The sequence below is a fragment of the Emys orbicularis genome, chromosome 10, assembly GCF_028017835.1.
Source record: "Emys orbicularis isolate rEmyOrb1 chromosome 10, rEmyOrb1.hap1, whole genome shotgun sequence".
In the NCBI taxonomy this organism is placed as follows: Eukaryota; Metazoa; Chordata; order Testudines; family Emydidae; genus Emys; species Emys orbicularis.
Window position 1 is genome coordinate 40339649 of NC_088692.1, and position 18860 is coordinate 40358508.

The window sequence follows — 18860 nt, forward strand, 5'->3', positions numbered from 1 at the left end:
ACGTTGACAGGCGATCAGCCCCCAAAGCGATGCTCCTTTGCAAAGCCACCAGAGCTTTTGGGCTCATTGTGTACTCGACGGTCTGCCACCTTCCTGGGGGAAAAGTTCCAGCTTAGGGTAAAGCAGAAAGGTGCCTAGTAATTTGAAGGGGGGTGGTTGGAAATCTTCATAGCCTTGGCCAGTCCCAGCCCCAGAGAGAGAGAGAGAGAGAGAGACAGAGAGAAGGAGAAGCTGCTGCTGCATCTAGGAATATGAATTTCCCCCCCTCAGCAGGTCGGATCACCTCGGCTCCATGGTGAGGAGAAAGAAGAGCCCCCCTGGGCCAGAGGAACAGCACAATGGGTAGGATGGGGTGGGGGCGAGTCACTTTTAGGAGCCCCTGTCCATGCTCTGCGCTCCCCCTGTTCCGCTGGGGGCGGGGGGGTTTGGTGGCTGTTTTTCTCTCTGTGTGTGTGTGCCTGTCGAGCGCTTCCAAACGCCTGAGTTTGGCTTGGCAATTTCCCTGCCAAAGGCGCTCCTAATCCCTTCAGGAAGGTGCCAGGGGTCTGCCGGGGGCGCCTGGCTCCCTTTTGGGGTGGTTTGGGGGGTTTCCTATGTGGCTTTTCCCCTCCCACCCTTCGGCACAGGTTGTTGGGTCGGGACAGCAAACGAAAGGGGATTTAGTAACAAACAACGGCGGCCATGTTGAGAGGAATTTCTGCAGCTAAACTTCTCCCCTCTCAGCCCAGGGATTTTCCTCCCTCTCTAGTGGGGGTCTGTGGCTTGACTTTGTGCCCCCCTCTTTTCTTTCTCTCCTCCCCAACAGGATGACAGTGAAGCTGGGAGACAGCAGCGGGGAGGAAGGGGTGAAAAAGCTAGGCAAGCGAGCAGGAGGAGATGAGGAGTCCCTGGAAGAAGGGGCAGGAAGAGGAGGAGAGGCAGCTCCAGGCAGGAGCAGCACAAAGAAAGAAGAGAAGATTATTAACAACAACACTAATAACCCCTCATCCAGCCCCAATTTACCCCAAGCCCCATCTTCTCTCCAGCCCTCCCACAGCCAGGACCAGCATCATTTTCTCAGGTCCAGTGTCAGACCTCAGAGCAAGAGGTTAAGGAAGGATTCTCAGGCATCCTGCTCAGTTGGCAATAGCAGCAGCACTACTGCAAAAGGAAAAGGTACCGTATTCTGTCACCCCTAAAACACACTCAAGGGGTGGAGGTGGGGGTCAAGTGCATTTTCAGAGGCTGACAGTTCTGTCCTTCAGATGCTATCTTTTGTGATGTTTTTTGTTTTGTTTTTGTTTTGTTGTAGTAGAGGAATTCCTCTGTGACCCCCAAGGTTTCAGCTTGAATGCTGCCCACTCTCATGTTTAAGTTGCAAAAATGGGCACTTTGGATGTGTGCATGGATATTTCCCCCTCTCCATTTAATATCAATGAGGATATTTAGCACCTGCATTTACCCTGTAAATTCCTTTATTTTGGCTAGTAAATTAGACTGTGGCAAAATGGGTTAGGTTAGGTGATTATGCACAGAATTACTAGCATTGGGCTATAACGGGATATTTATTGGGTGTGCAGGATAATATCTGAAAGAGAGGTTGCTGTCTGTCCCCCACACGATAATTTGTGAGACTATTGCAACAAAGAACTCTGGCTTTGGAAACCTGTCTGAAATGTACATTCTGTAAACATGTCTAACCATGTTGCCTTAGGTTCTGTGCAGCATCCTCTGCTAGTGTGTTACTAATTCAGAAATGTCCAGGGCACTTGTACGTTAACCCTTTCAATTAGTTATTTCACTTTAGTTCCATGGATGACTTCTTCAGAGCTGTTGCTTCTTTAGATAGAGGGAACAGGGGAAAGGATATTTGAGAGACTTGGTACTATTATGTGCAAACTGTGCTTTCTGGTTGATACCTGGCTCCATAATTGAGTGATACTTGGATATAATACTTTGGGCACCAATACTTAAGTGTATTTTCATTATTTTGAGGATAAGTAATGCTTTGTTGTTCTTAACCTTTTTATCTGAGTAAGCAATTCTTACCTCCACCTGTCCTTAAAAATAACTCAGTACTTCATAAATATGTTTCAGCGGTCACCTTACCTCTTCTTTCCCAAGTACTGAATCTTCACATAGTATACAGAAGGAAAAAATGCTGAGAACCAATATTAGCTTTGCGTTAAAAATAAATAAAATATAACTTTGCAGGGTACCATGTCCCATTAGGTGTATTTAAACAAAACCTTAAGTATGTTGTGTGGCAAATATTTTTGTAAAGTTTACAAAAGTACTTTTTTATAGGTTAGTAAATTCTACTTAATATTTTAAAGGCTCAGCGAAATCTTCAATGTGGGGTGTCTAGTATTGAGAAGTCTAGATAATTCTCTACCCAATGCACTTAAACAAAATAAACAGAAGAATAGTTGAGATGCAGCTAATTATTTTAAGGATTGTGAGTAGTATTACTGTTATCTCTCTGGGATGTATATATTCCATAATCAGCATGGTAAATGTGTATGTATTTGTGTATATTGTATATTAAATGCATACACACCTTTTCAAAACAGTGGAGTGGCTTGAAATGGCCTTGCTTACACTAAATCAGCGAGCAAGCTCCATTTATTTTAAGATTCATATACTGAAATTAACAAAAGAAAGTTATGCACAGTACAATCTAATGATTAGAATCTTTTTGGTAATTAGAGAAACAAATCACTGTACCTGACTATATTTTGTCCATGTTTTGGGGAATTTTATTAAATCATTGAGGATAGTCAATAACACATTTCAAATTGAAAGCAGCTAGAAACTCCACTTGGCTAGTTTTGCTATGAAGGCATTGGAGGTGGTTCCTCTGATATGGCTGTCGTTGTATCTGTCAGAATCTTAGAGAATGGAGCTGTGGAGTGTGGGATGCTTCCGAATTTGAATTCTTTATGTCCAAAGTTGTAGGCTCTGAAACATTTTACTGGTTTGTCTAAATTCTCTCTGTGATAATGACATGTCTTGTGATCAAATTTTAAATGTGTTTACATTCCAAGTGAAGTACCACACGGTGTGAGCTTCCTGCAGGAAACAAATTGAAGGAAGGAGGCTTTTAGAGCAGCGATTTTTTTTTTTTTTTTTTTTTTTTTTTTAAATTCAGTTTTCTTTATCTCCTCTCCCATCCCATACTCAAACCCTTCCTCCCCACCCCCACAAAAAATTATGCATCTGAGCTGGTTACTGTCATCAGCTTGTGCTTTGCTGCAGTACTCATGTGGGATTCCCCAAACCTTTGGATCTGCTATCAGAGCTCAAGCCTTTCCATTGGCATGTTGCTGCCAGATGACAGCTGCAAGGGCCATGTTAACACTGGCCATTCTGCAGCTACATTTGGACCATATCAGAAATCCACCTTGTGTTATGATCTTCCAATAATACACTCTAGGGATGTAAATAACATTTAAAAACAGTAACAGATTACAATTCTATCGGTTACGGGGTTAAACGTTTACCTGGGGAACTAGGAGTGCGGGGGGTGCTGCAGCACTCCTACATTTTACGCGGGGCTCCCTGCTGCCGGCCCCCTGGCAACCCGGAGGGAACTCGGGCGTGCTGGGATGCTGGGTGACAACAGAGCAGCAGCTGGGAATTCGGGCGTGGGACCGGCAACCGGGATGGACCTCAGGCGCGCTGGGATGCCGGGCAGCAGCAAGGTGGCAGCTGGGACCTTGGGTACAGGGCCGCCAACCGTGATGGACCCTGGCAGCCCGGAGGGATCCCAGCCACGGGGCCAGCAGTCCAGAGGGACCCCGGGCACGCAGGCAGCAGCTGGGACTCCTGGCGCATGGCTGCCGGGACCCTGGGTGGAGTTTAACCATTAACAGGAACCAATAAGCATCAAGCTTATCGGTTAACCGATTAAACTCTTACATCCCTAATACACTCATGATTACCTTTCCAAATATTCTTGAGGGTGTCAGGAGGGAAATTAGCAAAGGTACAATCATTAAACATGGCATTTAATTTCTTTTAAATAGTAGCTCGTCACAGTGCATTGGTTGGGCCTCATCATTTATTTGTTATGATTTACCTGTAAGTGATGTTTATTTATTTATTTGTTTTTTTTAAACCAATCAGTTTTATTTGTAGCAATTTGTGCTGTTTGGGCATATCATTTTAGTAAATCAATTATATAAATAATAAACTTATATTTAGGATATAATCAAAAGTGATGGGGGGGGGGGGAATAGTTTGACTATAGTTTGAAGAGGAATCAGTGGAGTTTAGGGAACTTTTTATCCATCCTCTTTCTCAGATTCTGTTCAGCAGAGGGAAATCTCTTGGGAACTTTGACTTTAAAATAAGTTGGAACGTATTTCCAGTTGGATTCTTGGGTTGCAGCTCTTGCTCCATTAGCACACTGAGTTGTTGCATTTTGCAGTTTAGGGAAAAAGGTGACATAAGCAGCATCTTGAAGTGAAACCTCAATGCTGTTTTTCTCCATCCTGCCCACTTTTACACTTGCTGAGCGATTTATCTTGTGCATTGTGTGTATCAGATAAGCCTAGCTCCATCCTCTTTGGACCCTCCCCTTCAGGTAGTTGAAGACTGCTATCAAATCCCCCCTCACTCTTCCCTTCTGCAAACTAAATAACCCCAGTTCTCTCAGCCTCTCCTCGTAAGTCATGTGCCCCAGCCCACTAATCATTTTCGTTGCCCTCCGCTGGATGCTCTCCAATTTGTCCACATCCCTTCTGTAGTGGGAGGCCCAAAACTAGACGCAATACTCCAGGTGTGGCCTCACCAGTGCCGAATAGAAGGGAATAATCACTTCCCTTGATATGTTGGCAATGCTCCTACTAATACAGCCCAATATGCTGTTGGCCTTCTTGGCAACAAGGGCACACTGCTGACTCATATCCAGCTTCTTGTCCGCTGGTCCTTTTCTGCAGAGCTGCTGCTTAGCCAGGCGGTCCCCAGCCTGTAGCAGTGCATGGGATTCTTCCATCCTAAGTGCAGGACTTTGCACTTGTCCTTGTTGAACCTCATTAGATTCCTTTTAGCCTAATCCTCCAATTTGTCTAGTTCACTCTGGACCCTATCCCTACCCTCCAGCATATCTACCTCTCCCCCCAGCTTAGTGTCATCTGCGAACTTGCTGAGGGTGCAATTCATCCCATCATCCAGATCATTAATAAAGATGTTGAACAAAACCACCCCAGGAACAACCCCTGGGGCACTCAGCTTGATACCGGCTGCCAACTACATATCAAGCCATTGATCACTATCTGTTGAGCCCGACAATCTAGCTAGCTTTCTATTCACCTTATAGTCCGTTCATCCAATCCATGCTTCTTTAACTTGCTGGCAAGAATACTGTGGGAGACCATATCAAAAGCTTTGCTAAAGTCAAGATATAACATGTCCGCTGCTTTCCCCATATCCACAGAGCCATTAATCTCATCATAGAAGGCAATCAGGTTGGTCAGGCATGACTTGCCCTTGGTGAATCCATGTTGACTGTTCCTGATCACCTTCCTCTCCTCCAAGTGCTTCAGAATAGATTGATTTTTCCGGGGACTGAAGTGAGGCTGACCAGGTTCTCTTTCTTCCCTTTTTTAGAGATGGGTAATATATTTGCCTTTTTCCAATTATCTGGGACCACCTCCGATCGCCACAAATTTTCAAAGATAATGGCCAATGTCTCTGCAATCACATCAGCCAACTCCCTCAGCACCCTTGGATGCATTAGATCTGGACCTATGGACTTGTGCATGTCCAGGTTTTCTAAATAGTCCTTAACCTGTTCTTTCACCACTGAGGACTGCTCACCTCCTCCCCATACTGTGCTGCCCAGTGCAGCAGTCTGGGAGCTGACCTTGTCTGTGAAGACCGAGGCAAAAAAAGCATTGAGTACTTCAGCTTTTCCCATATCATCTGTCACTAGGTTGCCTGCCCCATTCAGTAAGGGTCCCACACTTTCCCTGACCACCTTCTTGTTGCTAACATACCTGTAGAAACTCTTCTTGTTACCCTTCACATTCCTTGCTAAATATTCTTCTCTAGCTGGCCCTGTAAAATTCACTAGAAAGAGGAACCCCAAATTGATTCTCGGGCCTCCATGTGTTGCGTGTGCTATAGAACATGTATTAGGGCACTGGTTGACTGCAAATTACACTCATGCAAACAGGAAACGTTTTTGAGATACTTGATTTTTTTTTTACCCTTGAGCTTTGAAAATTGGTTTAATCTCTGGAGAATGAATAACTGTTTAAAACCTATCAGCATAGCCTTTCTCTGTCTAATTCAGTCTATCCCTTCATTCTCTCAGTCCATTTCCTTCCTCCCCGTTGACTTGCTCCAATTCATTACGTGTTCTGTGTTTATTATTGCACCCTCTCCCTTGTTCTGACTAGGGAACAGGAGAGCTCTGCAGAACCTCTCCCATTATACCCCCCCCAAACAGTAGCACCAAAGTGCAGCTCCCTTGCCTACAAGGTGCTGAGTTGCACTTGGTGCATGCCTGTAAGGGGTGTGGCTACACAGGCATGTGGCTTAGAGGGAACACTGATGGGAACTGTACCTTTCCACTTAAGGATATAACTTTTGTGTGTTAAATACATAAAGTTCAGATTTTGTCACGGTTATTTTTAGTAAAAGTCACAGACAGGTTGTGGGCAATACACAGGTCATGACTCCCATGAAGTTTTGTTTATGACTTCTGTTAATATAACCTAGGGTTACCATATTTCAGCAAGCAAAAAAGAGGACGGGAGGAGCCCCGCCCCCGTCCTGCCCTAGCCCCGTCCCTGCCCCTCCCACTTCCCACCCCCCTCAGAACCCCCAACCCTCCCCCTGCTCCTTGTCCCCTGACTGACCCCTCCTGGGACCCCTGCCCCTAACTGCCCCCCAGGACTCCACCCCCTACCTAAGCCTCCCTGCCTCTTGTCCCCTGACTGCCCCAACCCTTATCCACACCCCCAGACAGACCCCTGGGACTCCCACGCCCCATCCAACCACTCCCCACCCCCTGACAGCCCCCCCCAGAACTCCCGACCCATCTAAACCCCTCTGCTCCCTGTCCCATTGACTGCTCCGATCCCTCTCCCCACCCCTGCCCCCTGACAGCCCCCCCCCAGAACTCCCGACCCATCTAAACCCCTCTGCTCCCTGTCCCCTGACTGCTCCGATCCCACTCCCGACCCATCTAAACCCCTCTGCTCCCTGTCCCCTGACTGCTCCGATCCCTCTCCCCACCCCTGCCCCCTGACAGCCCCCCCCCGCTCCTTGTCCCCTGACCACCCCTCCTGGGACCCCTGCTCTTAACTGCCTTCCAGAACCCCACCCCCTACCTAAGCCTCCCTGTTCCTTGTCCCCTAACTGCCCCCTCCTAAGACCCCCCCCCTACCCTAACTGCCCCCCAGGACCCTACCCCCTACCTGTACCCTGACTACCCAAAACCTTCTCCACACCCCCACCCCCAGAAAGCCCCCCCCTGAACTCCCGACACCCCCCCCGCTACCTGTCTCTTGACTGCCCCCTCCAGAACCTCCCTGCCCCTTCTCCGACCCCCTGCCCCCTCCAGAACCTCCCTGCCCCTTCTCCGACCCCCTGGCCCCCTTACCCTGCTGCTCAGATCAGCGTGCCGGGGAGGAGGAGCAGGGGGAGGAGCTCCAGACTGCCGGTGCGAACGGCGGGCTGGTGATCTGCAAGGGAGGGAGGGAGTGCTCTCAGCTGCAGGGGAGAGGAGGGGAAGCGGGGGAGGGGCTCTCTTTGGCTGTCGGAGCCCCATGTAAGTGGCACCATCCGGCCGGCTGCCCTGTCAGCCGCGCGCGCTCTGCATGGGGGAGGGGAAGTCCGGACATTTACAAATTCCCCCCGGACGCTATTTTTAACTCTAAAAGCCGGACATGTCCGGGGGAATCCGGACGAATGGTAACCCTAATATAACCGGGAGAAAAAGAGTTTGAAGGAATGAAAGCTGGAACACTGCAGCCTTAGGGGGTCGGAGGCACAGCCCTGGCTACAGCCCTGGCCAAAGCCGTGGGGGTGGGGAGGGCGCACAGCCCAGGTTCCAGCGCGGGGCGGGGGCACAGCCCCAGCCAAAGCTGCGGGGGTGGGGTTGCACAGCCCCAGCTTCTGCCACAGCTGCGAGGGGAATCCATGACTAAATCATATCCTTAATAACAAATTAATAAGGAATCTTAATTAACAAATTAATAAGGGATCTGATACTCTTTTAAATAAACTATGCCCCAGGTGGGTTGACACAAAATATGTCCATAAATCCCAACTTTGTGTATGTACAACTTAGCTAAATTCTGTGTTAAATTTTGTCATAAAAAAACCTCTTGCAGGCTGAGCTATTGTATGCTAATTATTTTTTGTCTGATTGCATTTCCCCCCAGCCATATTATAAAATCCTGTAAGGGGTGTGTGTAAGTGAAAGAGATTATAGTTGAAGTGATCACGTAAACTTAATGGTATCTCTATCATGTCTTAAACTTGCTAAGTAATTTTGCAAGTTGGAAATACAAATGAGCATTCAGTTGTATGTCTAGTGCTGGTGTCTAAAATGCACACCTCTTCTTAGCCCTTTCTTTTAATGTGAGAGCAAGTGAATACTGATTTACTATGGGTGGGAGCCTCATGCCACGTTTATTTAAAATGGTGTACAATGTATGCAGATGTACCATGCCCATACTAGCCATGTATATCTCTGCACTTGTTAAAGTATGTACTGTGTAGAGCAGTGGTTTTCAAACTTTTTTTTCTGGTGACCCATTTGAAGAAAATTGTTGATGTCCGTGACCCAACGGGGCTGGGGATGAGGAGTTTGGGGTGTGGGAGGGGTTCAGGGCTGGGGCAGAGGGTTGGAGTGAGGGCTCTGGGGTGGGGTTGTGAATGAGGGCTTCAGGGTGTGGGAGAGGGCTCTGGGGTGGGGTAGGCGTTTGGGGTGTGGGAGGGGGCTCAGGGCTGGGGCAGGGGATTGGGGCCCGGGGTTACCTCAGGTGGTTCCCGGTCAGCTGTGCAGCGGGGGTGCTAAGGCAGGCTTCCTGCCTGTCCTGGCACCGCGGACTGCGCTGCGCCCCGGAAGTGACTGGCAGCTGGTCTGGCTCCTAAGCGGAGGCACACAAGTGGCTCCATGTGGCTCTCGTCCGCAGGCATTGCCCCCCAGGTCCTGCTCAGGACGGGGGCAGCACGCGGAGCCCCATTGCCCCCCTGCCTAGGAGCTGGACCTGCTGCTGGCGCATCCCGGGTGCAGTGCAGTATCAGAACAGGTAGGGACTAACCTGCTTCAGCCGGGCAGCACCGCTGACGGGATTTTTAACAGCCCGGTCGCAGGTGCTGACCAGAGCTGCTGCAACCCAGTACTGGGTCGCGACCCACAGTTTGAAAACCACTGGTGAAGAGAACACTTCTAAAGATGTTTTTTGGGTATTAGGTCCCTGACAGCAATTAGAATGAAACAAGTTTAGCTACACTTCAGCTGTCTGATTTGTGCATGTAGTGTAGGGGAGATGGAAGAAGCTTGCTATTAGGCTTCATCTTTATTGGCCATTTAACTGCCTTGTTTGAAGCATCAGGTGTCAGTAGTAAAACAGTGTGTGAACATATCCAGGGGCTAGTGCTGTCCTAGACTTATACTTGTGAGAGGCCCATGCCCTTTGCTGTAAAAGGCAAACAGGCTATGAACTAGTTTTCCCATTACAGGGCAAATACTCAAATGGAAGCATCAGCCATGCTTGCTTTTTATCCTATTCCTAGCTGGAGCTGCTTTTCCCTCTCTGGGCAGAAAGCAAATCAGATCCAGGCTTCAGCTTTGGAGGGTTGCCCCACAGGTCAAGATGCTTTACTGAATTCCTGAAGTACATGCTTTTTGTGGGGTTGACAGATTAATTTTTCCACTGCAGTGTGTTGTGTTGTATCTGGCCAATGAAAGGATGTTGACTGCGGTTTAACAATGGGACTTATTTGTTTGGAGAGCAGTGAGGAAAAGGTTTCAACACGTGTCTTGTATTTGGTTGTTTTTTCAACAAGAAAGATATCGCTATGCACATAGCAGGGTGTTTTTGTAACCTTTCTGAAACCTAATCCGTTACACCTTACACAAGTGCACCTGGGCCATAGGGATAAGTATTTTGCTATGTAACTGTGCTGGACTGTTTAAAAACTAATTCAAAGGTTCACATAAAATCCTAGAGCCAAGAAGGAATATTCTACCATAGTCTTTCTAATGCAATCCTTCAGCTAAGAAGTACTTCTGAAGAAGTTATATGCAGTCCTAGTGTTACTGATTGCTATAATGAAAGACCAAAAGATCTAAAAAGAAACCTTCAAAAAGAATCTTTCCACATGCCTTAAAAGATGGTATTCAATAGATATGCTTTAGGAAATGGAGACAAAAGCAAATTTAACTCTTAATTTTGCCCTTGTTCTATGCGAATAACTGTAAAAGCCCCATTCTTTTCCAACAGATATACCTGGTAGATGTTTAGCAGGCCGCTGACAAGTGACCCTTGAAAATGACATTTTGCATACTGTACTCATTTTAATATTGGCCTGTAGAATGTGGATAAGGGGAGCCTAATCTAATGTATGTTCAGTTAGGCTGGTACAGGGGAGATTAACTCTCTATTGGAGAGTGACCCTTTGTATGCTGGACCCATCAGGTGAAGCTGTGAATTTTCTGACTTCTAAAAGGGGTGTGGGAGACCAAACATTAAGCTGTACCTGGAGCCTGGATGGAAGAACTCCTCGTGACTAGCCTTTATGAGACACCAATGTTGTCTCTGACTCATCTACTGTATCTGATGTATGTGGTATTCCATTGTTTCTAATGTGCATGTTAGGTTTTTGCATTTCAATCCTTACATTTTTTTAGTGCCGTTTTTAAGCAAATTTCCTGTCTTCACGCTTCTAAGTAGAACATCTGGGTTCTCACAGTCAGAACATGATGATCATGAAGATAAAACTCAAGCCACACAAGAAGGAAACTAGTTCAGTTTTCTGAAGGCCAGATGGAATACTAAAAATTGAGTCCTGTCCAGCCTAATGTGATTTCTGACCTCTTTATTTATGTGTACTTGTTTACCAGGCTAAGTACTAGGTTTTACCAACAGTCCAGAATTTATAGAGGTTTAAATTTGCACAATTGATTGAGAGGCAGGCCCAGAGACCCAGCACAGAGGGACATGGTGAAGCTAGGCAGTGGGACCCAAAATACCAGTCACAGAAGTCTGATGTACCAGTACTACCAGGCGTATAAATGTGTAGGGACCACTGCACTAACAAAATGAGTAAACGGAGCCAAAACACCAGTGTTGTAGGGGTCATATGTGTAGTTATGTTAGGACTTGTACCTTACAGGTCATTGCAAATATCAGCATGTACAGAAACTTCTGCATTTACAATTAATAGCACAAGAACCAAATGCGAAGAACTCTTGCTTCCAAACTCAGTGCTTTCTACCTACTGTGCAAGAGTTCTTTCTCCCATGTGCAGGGTAGTGGAAGGAATTGTCAGAGGTATGATCATGTGGGATGACCAGTCTTGGGACTCATGTAACTTGATGTCAATAGACAGATCAAGAAAAGCCTCTGTATCTCATCTGTAACGAGGCCCTTTTATAAATGTTTTTTTAGAATAGGCACCTAACTGAGATTCTTGAAATATTCCTCTTCCAGTATCCAACAACTTTGTAACAGATGGCGAGCTTCAATGGAGCTTTTTGATTTAATGCTTTGTTTGAGTTTCAAATTATTCATTAGCGACAACATGTGTGCGCATAAAATATATACATAGTATAGCGAGAAATTAAATCCTGGATTTCCGAAGGCAAAAGATGATGATGCATGAATACCTTCATTTTCTTCAGTCCCTTCCATCCAAAATACTTATAAAGTTATGTGATAGGGATAATCCACACTGCCCCACTGAAATGCAGCCACACTAGGGTAGATCATGGCAACCAGCTGGTGAACAGCATTGTGCACAATAATGAGGGAGGAGGATTTTGCAAAAGACTCTGTTGCAAACTTCTGTTTCTAGGAAGAGTTAAAAGGGTTCTAGTGCCTTTGCAGAGTTGATAGAACATTGGGTTTTAAGGTCTTACCCAAAAGAATCATGCATGATATACTGCATGAAATGTAATGTATCTACTTTAAGAAGATAAAGGGCTGAGTTGACCTTTCTAGGACTGGAACCTGTAGTTTCAGAGAGCCTAGTTATTCCAAACATGAGATGAGAAAGGAAGGGTGAAGCATCTTTGAACTAAATAGCATAATATTTAGAAGCTAAATGAATGAAGTTTCTAAAACCCGCATGGGGAAGAAAATCTCATTAGAATCCTCACTTGCATGAAACGGAACATGAAAGTGATAAGTATTTTTTAAAAAAAACTGATTTAATTTCTGAAAAATAGTTTTAATTTTTATTGGAATTTTTAGATGCTTAGACGTCATTAAGTTTGCTTTTCATGTTTTAGGATGAAAGTTTTAGATACCAAACATACTGTACGGCCTGTAGAAAAACCTTGATTAAATCTGTGCCTGGCCATTGACTTGGGCTGTGGAGATTAATCGAGTATAGATGGACACCTAAAAACCATTCATTCAGAAAGTAAAAAGAGGACTGCGTTCAAAAGAATACTTCCCTGGTTTGAGTCTCGCCTCCTCTTCGCTCTAATGGAAGAGTTCACTCTGACAGCCATTAGCAGGAGAGACTGTATCCAAAAAGAGGATAGATTTGAATTCCCCTTGTTGGCTAGAGGTTTGAAGACTAGGATCTTGATTCCCAGGGATAGATTGTCTACAGGATCTCCCCCTAAGTTTAGAGCGCTATGCGGATACAAAATTTGTATCCACATCCAGTCCGCAAACATGGTCCACGGATATCTGTGGATATAAAGCGGATAGCTCAGATTTGCAGGGCTCTACCTATGTCTTTGAGAGAAATCTTTATAGTAATGATAGATTGAAATGTCATTTTCAAATAACATATTAGAAAAAACATTTCAGATCTGTCTCTTTTGATAAGCAATTCTTGGTTTTAAACCAGTTTTTTTTTTCTTCTCAGCCACCTATTAGCAGTGCTGAATGGTTTTACTCTAAAAAGCTATCACGTCTTAATGTCAAAATACTAGCCTTTTGGGGATTTTATTTATTTCACAGTTTCTGTATCTTTCAAACTTTTCTATGAATGTGTGAGAGTAGGGTCAGGGGATAGAGAAGTTGTTTATTTGCAAAGTATTTTAAAAATTAAATTGATTTTTCTCTACTTCTGGTAAACTGAACCTCCTTTTGGTTCACACATCTCCCCAAGGTAGTAATATTTTCTGCTGAAAGATCAAGTCTAAACTAGGAGACCGTAAGAAATAGTCTTAAAATTGTTGCTGTTAACTATGCACTTCATATGAAATATTGTATAGTTACACTCAAAAGAAAAATATGTAATTGCAAGTTTTCTTACAAAATATTTTTAAACAATTTAGTTTGGAATATTGTGTGTTACATTTGAATCAAAATTATCTTATTTAAAATATAAAGCAAAACTATTTTTAGCACCCCAGATTAGTAACCATTAGTCTTTTGAAACAAAAGTAGTCACACTTTCCTCTAAGTTTTGCTTTCAGGTTTCTCTTTCCCTTGCACAACGTAATAAACCTAGAACAGTTCAATTCCCTGCACTCTGTTGCAATGCTATTGGGGTCCGATGTCCCCAACTCTTATATGGGGAACACAGAATCTTGAACTCCAGAGTTGGTAGGTAAATTTAAAAAACTGCTTTCAAATATTTAATTTCAAACGTTATTTTTAAACCTAAGCATATATATAATAGAACCTTGCTAATTCACACAAAGAGCTTGGAAATTTTACTGTAGATTGCTTACTCATCAGTTCACAAAATTTCACAAACAATAATAATAATAAAAACAAATTGAGGCAACATATTCTCCTTAAAATAACAGGAAAGCAGGGCATACAAAATGACACAAAAGTAAATACTATGTGTGAGGATAGTATGAGTATCCAACATTTCAACCAAATGTGATAGCTAGCTAGAGTAATGGTAATAAGTGTAATGTATTATGATATATTAAACTCAGGTTTGATATTAAAATAGAGGCTGTTGTGTGACACAAAAGTAAATACTATGTGTGAGGATAGTATGAGTATCCAACATTTCAACCAAATGTGATAGCTAGCTAGAGTAATGGTAATAAGTGTAATGTATTATGATATATTAAACTCAGGTTTGATATTAAAATAGAGGCTGTTGTGTGACAAAATGTATCTCTATTTAAACAGTGGTAGTCTAATTTTAAAATGTTAGTGCTTCATAGCATGTTATTGAAGATGGTGTGTTTTTTTTTAAATGTAATGTAGTAAGTAAACATTCTAAAATCTTTATAGAGAAGTGGGGTGGGGCAATGTTTTTTGTGAGAACTGTCAGATTTGTAAATTAGTATTATGCTGTATTTTATCACTGATTGTCAATCTAGGGTTTTTCTAACTAAAGCACTGTGTTAAGGTGAATAGAGAAGAGCTCCAATTCTCTTCAATGACATCTGAATTGTGGGGGATTAATACACTTAGGATTCTTGAAAGAGGAGAGAATTTTTTTCTACTTTGGCACTAGTTGGGAAGCCACTAGGATTCTAGAGCCCATGAGAACCCAAAGCAATCATACCAGAACAGTGCAGAAGCTAAAAGGCTTTTGTTATTGTGAAATAATGGTAATATGGAACCTTATTGCACTGTGACTTAGGCTGTGTCTACACTGCCACTTTCAGTGCTAAAACTTTAGTTTTTCAGGGGTGTGAAAAACCACCCCCTTGAGTGACAAGTTTTAGTGCTGAAAAGCTCCAGTATAGACAGCGCTTTATCGCTGGGAACCATGCTTTACCCTTCATTTGGGATGGGTTTTTTTTATTGCTGGGAGAGCTCTCCCCCAGTGATAAAGCGTGTCTGCGCTGCCCACGTCACAGTGCTGCCGCAGCACTTAGTATAGCTCTTTTCATCTTCCCTATCATTTCCTTTTTATTTTTCTTTAAGCTACCTTGTCATAACTATAAAGGGAAGGGTAACAACCCTCCTGTATACAATACTATAAAATCCCTCCTGGCCAGAGGCACCAAAATCCTTTTACCTGTAAAGGGTTAAGAAGCTCAGGTAACCTGGCTGACACCTGACCCAAAGGACCAATAAGGGGACAAGATAGTTTCAAATCTTGGGCCTGGTCTACACTATGACTTTAATTCGGATTTAGCAGCGTTAAATCGAATTAACCCTGCACCTGGCCACACAACGAAGCCATTTATTTCGAAATAAAGGGCTCTTAAAATCGATTTCTGTACTCCACCCTGACGAGCGGAGAAGCGCCAAAATCAATATTGTCATTTCGAATTAGGGTTAGTGTGGCCGCAATTGGATGGTATTGGCCTCTGGGAGCTATCTCACAGTGCACCATTGTGACCGCTCTGGACAGCAATCTGAACTCGGATGCACTGGTCAGGTAGACAGGAAAAGCCCCGCGAACATTTGAATTTTATTTCCTGTTTGCCCAGCGTGGAGAGCACAGGTGACCACAGATAGCTCATCAGCACAGGTAACCATGCAGGCCGATAATCGAAAAAGAGCACCAGCATGGACCGTACGGGAGGTACTGGATCTGATCGCTATATGGGGAGAGGATTCAGTGCTAGCAGAACTTCGTTCGAAAAGACGAAATGCCAAAACTTTTGAAAAAAATCTCCAAGGGCATGATGGAGAGAGGCCACAATAGGGACTCAGATCAGTGCCGCGTGAAAGTCAAGGAGCTCAGACAAGCCTATCAAAAAACAAAGGAGGCAAACGGTCGCTCCGGGTCAGAGCCGTGGACATGCCGCTTCTATGCCGAGCTGCATGCAGTTCTAGGGGGGGACTGCCACCACTACCCCACCTCTGACTCTGGATTCCGAGGCGGGGATAATCTCGTCAGCTACACCTGAGGATTCTGCGGACGGGGAGGAGGAGGACGAGCTTGCGGAGAGCACCCAGCACTCCGTTCTCCCCAACAGCCAGGATCTTTTTCTCAGCCTGACTGAAGTACCCTCCCAACTCTCCCAAGCCAGTATCCAAGACCATGACCCCATGGAAGGGACCTCAGGTGAGTTTACCTTTTAAAATATAAAACTTGTTTTAAAAGCAAGCGTTTTTTAATGATTATTTTGCCCTGAGGACTTGGGATGCATTCGCGGCCAGTACAGCTACTGGAAAAGTCTGTTAACGTGTCTGGGGATGGAGCGGAAATCCTCCAGGGACATCTCCATGAAGCTCTCCTGGAGGTACTCCAAAAGCCTTGCCACAAGGTTTCTGGGCAGTGCAGCCTTATTCCGTCCTCCATGGTAGGACACTTGACCACGCCATGCTTGCAGCAAGTAATCTGATATCATTGCATGACAAAGCCTGGCAGCGTATGGTTCCGGTGTTTGCTGGCATTCAAGCAACATCCGTTCTTTATCTCGCTGTGTAATCCTCAGGAGAGTGATATCGCTCATGGTAACCTGGTTGAAATACGGGAATTTAATTAAGGGGACAGAGGTGGCCGTTCCTACTGGGCTGTTTGCCTGTGGCTGAAAAGAAATCCTTCCCTGCAGTTAGCCAAGCGCGGGGGTGGTGGGGGTGGTGGAATTGGCCCAGAGCTTTTTCCGTTTGGCTAGCAGGGATCTTCCCTGATACCAGCCACGCGGTGGGGGGAGGGATAAAGCCATCATCCAGAGAATTGGATGGGTGGGGGGGTTAGTTTGTTTTCTGCTGCTGAAGGTTAACAGGAAAACCGCAGCACTCAACGGGCTTTGCTTGGTATGTGGGAAAGGAGGGCGCAGAAGCCGAAAGACAATGGCTTACCATGGCCGCATGCAAGCTGAATTCTGTTGCCCGGACCTGCGTCTGTGATCTCTAGCAGCAAAGCCACAGGCACTCAATATTAAGAGGCAAAATGCGACCTTGCACAGAAATCATGTGTGCTATGTAAAGTGAATTGTGTTGGTCACCGTGAAAGAGTATAAGCATTGTTCTGCAAAATGTATCTTTTTTTAAAAAATTCTCTCCTTTTTTCCCTCCCTCCCAGCAGCTGCAAATTTTTCAAGCCTCCCTCCTCCGTCCCGAAGGCTATCTCAGATAAGGCGTCGGAAAAAGAAGACGCGAGACGAGATGTTCGCAGAAATCATGGAATCCACCCGCAGTGAAAGAGCTCATCTGAATGAGTGGAAGGACACGGTTTCAAAGTATAGGAAAGAAGCCAGTGAACGTGAGGACAGGAGGGACCAACGTGAGGAGAGGAGAGACGCTTGAGATGAGAGGTGGCGGCAGGAAGATCAGAGGAGGCAGGATGCAACGCTGGGGCTGCTGCGTGAGCAAACAGACATGCTCCGGCGTCTGGTGGAGCTTCAGGAACGGCAGCAGGATAACAGAGTGCCGCTACAGCCCCTGTATAACCCCCCTTTCCCCTCACCATGTTCCATAGCCTCCTCACCCAGACGTGTAAGAACGCGGAGGGGAGGCTCCGTACACCTTCCCATTCCACCCCAGTGGACAGCCCAAGCAAAAGGCTGTCATTTTTTTAACCTTTTTTTAGTGGCCTTTTCCTTCCCGCCGATCCTCCTCCCAAACCCCACCCGGGTTCTCTCCCTCTTTTTATAATCAATTAATAAAGAATAAATGATTTTTAAACGATAGTGACTTTATTTCCTTTGAAAGCAAGCTGGGGGAAGGGGGAGGGTGGGTTCCTTACTGAGAATGAGTCAATAAAGGGGGCAGGTTTTCATGAAGGAGAAACAAACAGAAATTTCACACTGTAGCCTGGCCAGTCATGAAACTGGTTTTCAAAGCTTCTCTGATGCACAGCGCTTCCTGGTGTGCTCTTCTAATCGCCCTGGTGTCTGGCTGCGCGTAATCAGCAGCCAGGCGATTTGCCTCCGCCTCCCACCCCGCCATAAAGGTCTCCCCCTTACTTTCACAGAGATTGTGGAGCACACAGCAAGCAGAAATAACAATGGGGATATTGGTTTGGCTGAGGTCTGAGCGAGTCAGTAACGATCGCCAGCGACCTTTTAAACGGCCAAATGCACATTCTACCACCATTCTGCACTTGCTCAGCCTATAGTTGAACAGCTCCTGACTCCTGTCCAGGCTGCCTGTGTATGGCTTTATGAGCCATGGCATTAAGGGGTAGGCTGGGTCCCCAAGAATAACTATTGGCATTTCAACATCCCCAATGGTTATTTTCTGGTCCGGGAAGTAAGTCCCTTGCTGCAGCCGTTTAAACAGATTAGTGTTCCTGAAGACGCGAGCGTCATGAACCCTTCCCGGCCAGCCCACGTTGATGTTGGTGAAATGTCCCTTGTGATCCACAAGTGCTTGCAGCACCATTGAAAAGTACCCCTTGCGGTTTATGTACTGGGTACCCTGGTGCTCCGGTGCCAAGATAGGGATATGGGTTCCATCTATCGCCCCCACCACAGTTAGGGAATCCCATTGCAGCAAAGCCATCCACTATGACCTGCACATTTCCCAGAGTCACTACCTTTCGTAGCAGCACCTCAGTGATTGCTTTGGCTACTTGCATCACAGCAGCCCCCACAGTAGATTTGCCCACTCCAAATTGATTCCCGACTGACCGGTAGCTGTCTGGCGTTGCAAGCTTCCACAGGGCTATCGCCACTCGCTTCTCAACTGTGAGGGCTGCTCTCATCTTGGTATTCTGGCGCTTCAAGGCAGGGGACAGCAAGTCACAAAGTTCCATGAAAGTGCCCTTACGCATGCGAAAGTTTCGCAGCCACTGGGAATCGTCCCACACCTGCAACACTATGTGGTCCCACCAGTCTGTGCTTGTTTCACGGGCCCAGA

At 45.5% G+C, this 18860-nt stretch overlaps 1 protein-coding gene across 1 annotated transcript in view; it reads left to right on the forward strand.

Annotated features, from left to right (window-relative positions):
• Positions 1-272: 272 nt before the first annotated feature.
• The window catches only part of CRAMP1 (cramped chromatin regulator homolog 1), a 103278-nt gene continuing 84690 nt past the window's right edge, over positions 273-18860 (forward strand). The window contains exons 1-2 of the mRNA XM_065412180.1: positions 273-342; positions 806-1155. Coding sequence (XP_065268252.1) covers positions 293-342; positions 806-1155 — 400 coding nt within the window. The 5' untranslated portion in view covers positions 273-292. The remainder of the gene's footprint in view (positions 343-805; positions 1156-18860) is intronic.